Source organism: Neofelis nebulosa, chromosome 5, assembly GCF_028018385.1.
Source record: "Neofelis nebulosa isolate mNeoNeb1 chromosome 5, mNeoNeb1.pri, whole genome shotgun sequence".
In the NCBI taxonomy this organism is placed as follows: Eukaryota; Metazoa; Chordata; class Mammalia; order Carnivora; family Felidae; genus Neofelis; species Neofelis nebulosa.
Window position 1 is genome coordinate 50,866,648 of NC_080786.1, and position 6,000 is coordinate 50,872,647.

At 37.6% G+C, this 6,000-nt stretch overlaps 1 protein-coding gene across 1 annotated transcript in view; it reads left to right on the top strand.

Annotated features, from left to right (window-relative positions):
• The window catches only part of TIPARP (TCDD inducible poly(ADP-ribose) polymerase), a 30,726-nt gene extending 24,941 nt beyond the window's left edge, over window positions 1–5,785 (top strand). Inside the window, exons 5-6 of the mRNA XM_058730307.1 lie at window positions 2,763–3,041; window positions 3,719–5,785. Coding sequence (XP_058586290.1) covers window positions 2,763–3,041; window positions 3,719–4,166 — 727 coding nt within the window. The 3' untranslated portion in view covers window positions 4,167–5,785. The remainder of the gene's footprint in view (window positions 1–2,762; window positions 3,042–3,718) is intronic.
• Window positions 5,786–6,000: the final 215 nt, after the last annotated feature.

Below are 6,000 nucleotides of genomic sequence, written 5' to 3' on the forward strand. Positions count from 1 at the left end.
ATTACCACAATCAGGTTTAGTTAACATCCATCACCTCATAGTTACAAAGAACTTATTTTTTTTCTTGTGCTTGCTGCTTTTTAATGAGGCTGATAAGAAGGAGCTTATTCTTTTAATATTATTGGAATACTTGAGCGAGGCAATATAAGCAAACAAATCTCAGATTTAGAGGTTTAGGAGTTCATTTCAGCTGAAAAGACATCTATCCGGTGCAGTCACCTCATGGTCATGGGAAAGCCTGATAGAGTTTCTTTGACTACTCCTCAAAAAGGATAAAATAAATTAATTTTTACATCATCATTAAAAGTGGGTTAGGAAACATCTTTTGAAGTGGCAAGGGGAGTGAAAGAGAGTGTAAAAGATGACCTTGGATTCTGAAAATCCATTCTTCAGAGGTCCTGAAGTATAAATTCTATACCCTTCAACTTTGCCTGGTACAGCACTGTGAAGCATGCAGTATGTCATTGGAATACTCGTGAGCTAAATATGAACTTGGCATTCCTAGAAAATAAAGCCACGTTTGTAACTGTGCTTGGAATATGTATTTCTAACCCATAGCAACTGGAGTATAGAAGTCCCATCAGACAACTGTCTATCTGCATTTTTATGTTTCAACCTAATTGGGATGTTGCCTTGTTAAAAGTAAGCATCTGTAGGTAGGAATGGATGATAAAATCTAATTTAATGTTTTAGGATGGCTAGGATTTATTTACACAGGCTCATCTTTAAGTATGTGAGTCTTCTATGGTCAGTGCCAGGTTTTCAGTACAGCTGTGACAGCAGCCTAAAACCTATTTTGGGCAGAGTGGTTTGGGAGAATCTTCCTTTCCTTCCTCAACTCAGAAACCTCTTTTGGTAACTTCAATCCCTAATAATACTGGAAAACCTGGTAGGCTGGAACTTACTCTCTTTGTAGAGCAGGAATAGAGGGAACAGCTAAAAATAAGGAGCTTATACTCTATGTTTCCTGCCATTTCTCCGGAGTAGTGATGGCTTTTTAAGGAGTTACAGACCTTTCAGAATCTGATTAAAGCAGTGGGGCCTCTCTTCAGAAGAATGTGCCAGTGAATGAAGGCTCTGGAGGAATCTGTCAGGGATTTATGAAAATGCTCCAGAGGACAAGAACTGTTGTGCCTCTGCCATGAAGATTGGAACAACCAGTGCCCTTTAAGTTGACCCCCGAACTTAAAAGCACCTAGGGATTCTGTAAGCCCTGGCTCTATCCAGAACTTCTCTGTGTCTCACAGGGACTTTCAGGCATAATAAGTTGTAGGTACAGTGACTTGAAGGGGACGGGTGTTAGAGGAGGCAGTTGTGCTTCTGTAGCTTTTAGCTTTTTAACAAGCCATCTCTTAAAAGTCAAAAAACTGTGTGGTGTGGTGGTGGTGGTGGGAGTGGGAGTCAGGCAAACCTGAGTTGCAACCATGGTATACATCCATCACTTTCAAGCCTTAGGGGAGAAATTATATCTATATCTATGTATCTATATATCTATATCTATATCTATATATCTATATATGTATGTATATGAATTGTGAAGTTTATAGAAGTAGAGAATGCTGCATCTATAAACTATGATAGATAGGCCTGGATTCAAATCCTGTCTCTGTTCTTTGCTATTATGCTAGCAGGATCTTTATTTGAAAAGTATGGATAACCAAGCCATCTTGCAGGGTAGTGATACTGTGTGTAAAAAGCCTGTCCGTAGGATGTGCTTATTACTGTAAGGTTGCTGTGATTATGAGGAGGGTGATGGTAATATATGCTCTTGGAGACTATTTGCATGTTCATTCAGAGTCGTAACCTCTGTGTCACAAAGCTCTTTTGAAAATTTTAGTTTCTTAATCCATTTGGCACACTCACTGCTTCCTTGTGACCACTCTGTGCTGATGAGTGTTATAATACCCTGACCCTGAATCTGGGTCTCAGGGCCAGGATTTCCTATCCCTCTGATTCTCCCCTTTTCCTCTGTTTTGAAAATGGCCAAAAAAATATAACTTAAATTTAAGCATTTAATTGGGCAGGAATAAGTAACCATCAAGCTGCTACTTATGTAAACACATCTTTCAAAATGTAAAGACTTGAATTGTTAAAGGTTCAAGAATATGCATTCTGGTGTCTAGAGCTTAAAGTTAATTAGCTCAATCTTAAGCACACCTAAAGCTATAAAATTTGAATAGAGTTGATGGTTTTCTTGTTATGTGATATTGAAAAATGAAGCAAAAGCCAAATGTCAGCTTTCAGTGCCTACTCCATTGATTTTTGTTTGTTTCTACACAAAAAGTATAAGCTTTTTTATTTTTAATATCTTAAGTCATCTTCCCCTGCCTGCCTTACTTTGTCTCCCCATTATTCTGCTCCCCCCACCTACATAGCCTTTAGTAATGGCAAATTTTTTGCTTAGTACAGCAAAGTTTGAACAATGCATATAAATTGTCGTTCCCTTGAAACAGTTTCTTTAACTGTAAGCAAAAGAGGAGTCCAAGATTCAGAAAGTAAAGATATTTATAAATTGGCTCTTGCTTGCTTGCCTTGTAGCAGTACATTCCAGAGTTTTCTCCACCAGGAGGATAGGTTATCTGTATACAGGCAGTGTTACTCTAAGTTTTTTTTCTTTAATACATAGCATTTTCTATGTTGTTTTTTGAATAAGCATTTAAGCTATACAAATTATAATATTAGATATTGCTATAGAGCACTATAATGTGAGATGTGCTTATCTCTCAATGTTTTACATTGACATTTCTTCCGCTCCCTTCTAGGACACTTGGTGGTGTTCCCACACAGGCTCCTCCACCTCTTGAAGCAACCTCCTCGTCACAGATTATCTGCCCAGATGGGGTCACCTCAGCAAACTTTTACCCTGAAACTTGGGTTTATATGCATCCATCTCAGGACTTCATCCAAGTGCCTGTTTCTGCAGAGGACAAAAGTTATCGAATCATTTATAATCTTTTTCACAAGACTGTGCCTGAGTTTAAATATAGAATTTTGCAAATATTGAGAGTCCAAAACCAGTTTCTTTGGGAGAAATATAAAAGGTGAGTCAGCAGTATGAAAAGTTCAAGAGAACTTTTCTTAATGTAGCTAATGACAAATGCAGAATATAATAGTAAAGACTTTCACAAAACCTAATACGCTCGTATTTTTTCATATATTAACTCACATATACTCTTCAAACAGACCTATAAGTAGGATTGTTGCAGTGTACATTTTACAGAGAGGAAACTGAGTCATATAAAAGTTCAGTAACTTCCCACATGTTATACAGCTGATAAGATATGTGCTAGAGTTTGAACCCTGGCAGTCTAACACCAGATGCTTTGCTCTTAATCACTTGACTGTGCTGCCTCTCAAATAACAAATGTGGTACAAAAGGAATACATGCAGATTTGAGGAATCTCAGAATTAAGAGACCCTCAGGTTAGTGGAATTAGACAAGCCATCCTGAGAAGGTAAGTCTTTGAGCTAGATTTGAAATGGAAGACAAAGTAAGTGAACAGGTGTTGGGGAAAAAAATGAAAGGGCTTTTCTTGTCTGCAGTGGAAAAGATAAGTGTACACTTTTAATATGATCGTTGATGACATTGTGCCCTTGAAAACTACTTTAACACTTCCTCCCCATTGAAACCATAAAGAGAAGTTTATGACTATGTCTTGCCTATTAAATTGATATGTACCTTCCTTTTTCTGAATTCCCTGCCCACTGTTTGCATTAGGAAAAAGGAATATATGAACAGGAAAATGTTTGGCCGTGACAGAATAATAAATGAGAGACATTTATTTCATGGAACATCCCAGGATGTGGTAGATGGAATTTGCAAGCACAACTTTGACCCTCGAGTCTGTGGAAAGCATGCTACAATGTTTGGACAAGGCAGTTACTTTGCAAAGAAGGCAAGCTACTCTCATAACTTTTCTAAGAAGTCGTCCAAAGGAGTCCATTTCATGTTTCTGGCCAAAGTGCTAACTGGCAGATACACGATGGGCAGTCATGGCATGAGACGGCCCCCTCCTGTCAATCCTGGCAGTGTCACCAGCGACCTGTATGACTCTTGTGTGGATAATTTCTTTGAGCCTCAGATTTTTGTCATTTTTAATGATGATCAGAGTTACCCTTATTTTGTTATCCAATATGAAGAAGTCAGTAACACTGTTTCCATTTGAAAAATCTTGGTACGGCTAAGTTATTTGATATGAACTCAATCCAGCGTTTGTAGCAGGTTTTGGATGGGTAGGACAGAGTGGGAACAGCATTGGACATTAATAGGGCACTTTTAAGACCCCTTTTTTTAAGTGCTAGAAAGTGAAAATTTTTTAAAGAAAAACACAAGTTTTAAAATGACCACTTATTCTTTAATTATTTACTAATTGTTGTTAGTGTACTCAGTGTGGAAAAGACTAAAGATTGCATTCTCTTTTTATTCACACTTGTACATATAGGCAGCAATGGTATTAGGAGCATTTAAAAAAAAAAAAGAAAGAAAGAAACTGAACAGCCTAACTAATTAAATGTGACTTAAGCCTGGTAGAAGTTTGGCCAAATGAAATGGAGGCTGTGAGCAAGGTGAGGATTCTATTTATTTATAATGATAAAACTGACTGGAGCTGCTACTACCATACTTCTTCCCTGTCCAAAGCATCACTTGTGGTGTAGGATAAGTTCACGAAATTCTGGTGGGTGGAAAGAAATTTTTATTTTCTATCAGCAGAACTGAAACGTATCACCCGGCCAGAGAGCGACGACTTTAATTGTTCTCCAGAGTTTGCCATCAAGTGAAAAAAAGAAACCATTTGAAAAATTTTTGTCACCAGCAAAATTTTTCACTAACTGGTTATATAAAACATGATTATTGTGTTGTTAAACTTCAGCCTTAGACAGCTCAGTCTCTTCCATTATCATCTACCCCAATCTGAAGGAGTTGGGCAGCTAGTTTGGTTAAAGCCAGTCTTGAGGATTACTAGTATTACTTTATTTTAGAGTTCCAGACCTAGGCCCTGACTGGAGGTTTTAGAGAAAGGAAGTTACATCTATAACTGAATTGATAAGGTTTATGACTGTGCTTTGCACAAAGTAGACTCTCAAAAGTATTTATTGGCCTGGAAGTGATGTTAAAGGTGGTTATCCCACCCCTGTGCCTGCTCTGCCAGATGCAGCTGGGTTCCCTGGCTGACTCTGTACTTTACACTACTTAATAGAAACACAAACTGGGAAATTGTGCCACTGGCCCAGCTGGAGCAATGTTAGGTGTGTATGCTAATGCCTCACTTCAGAGAGTTAGCAGCTAGGTATAATTGCCTTTAGCAAAGCAAATACCTGGATTGGTAGAAGTGGAAGTGGTTGTTCACAAAAGAATTCACCATGGGATTCTTTCAGATACCAAGCTCTCCTAGTATGTTTGTGGTTATTTCATTTACACAAAACTTTTCAGGAACTCCTGTGTTGTTTAAAACAAGATATATCTATACTGATGTCTCAGTGAATCAGTCTGTTTAAGCACTTATCAGGGCTTCCACACAATTATTTATTTTGCCCTAGTTGATCTTGTTGTTTGCTGCCATTGGCATGAAACAGCCAACTGGCTGTTACAGTTGTTCTTTCATTCAATTATAACTTGTAAACCAGTGATTCCCAATCTTTTTCAAGTTAAGACACCTTACCATTGCTTATTTGATTTTATGAAACTTGTTCCTTTTTTTCTCCTTAAAGGAAAATAAAGCTTTATGACATATTTATTTTTTTAATAAAACTAAGCAAAAATAAAAGTTCTGGTAATTCTTTAAAACTTTTTGTTGTTGTTTTGGTTCCATTTAAGGTGACCGAATTCAGCACATAGTGGATGATCTGTAAATGCTGGTTGATTGGTTGAATGAATGTGTGATTCACTAAATGAACAGACCCAACCAGAACCTGCTACTTAAACTTTGGTGCTCTAGGAATCAGCAGAAACTCTGTTAGCTAGGAGTCAACTGTAAGTGACAGGAGAAGAGTGAATATTTT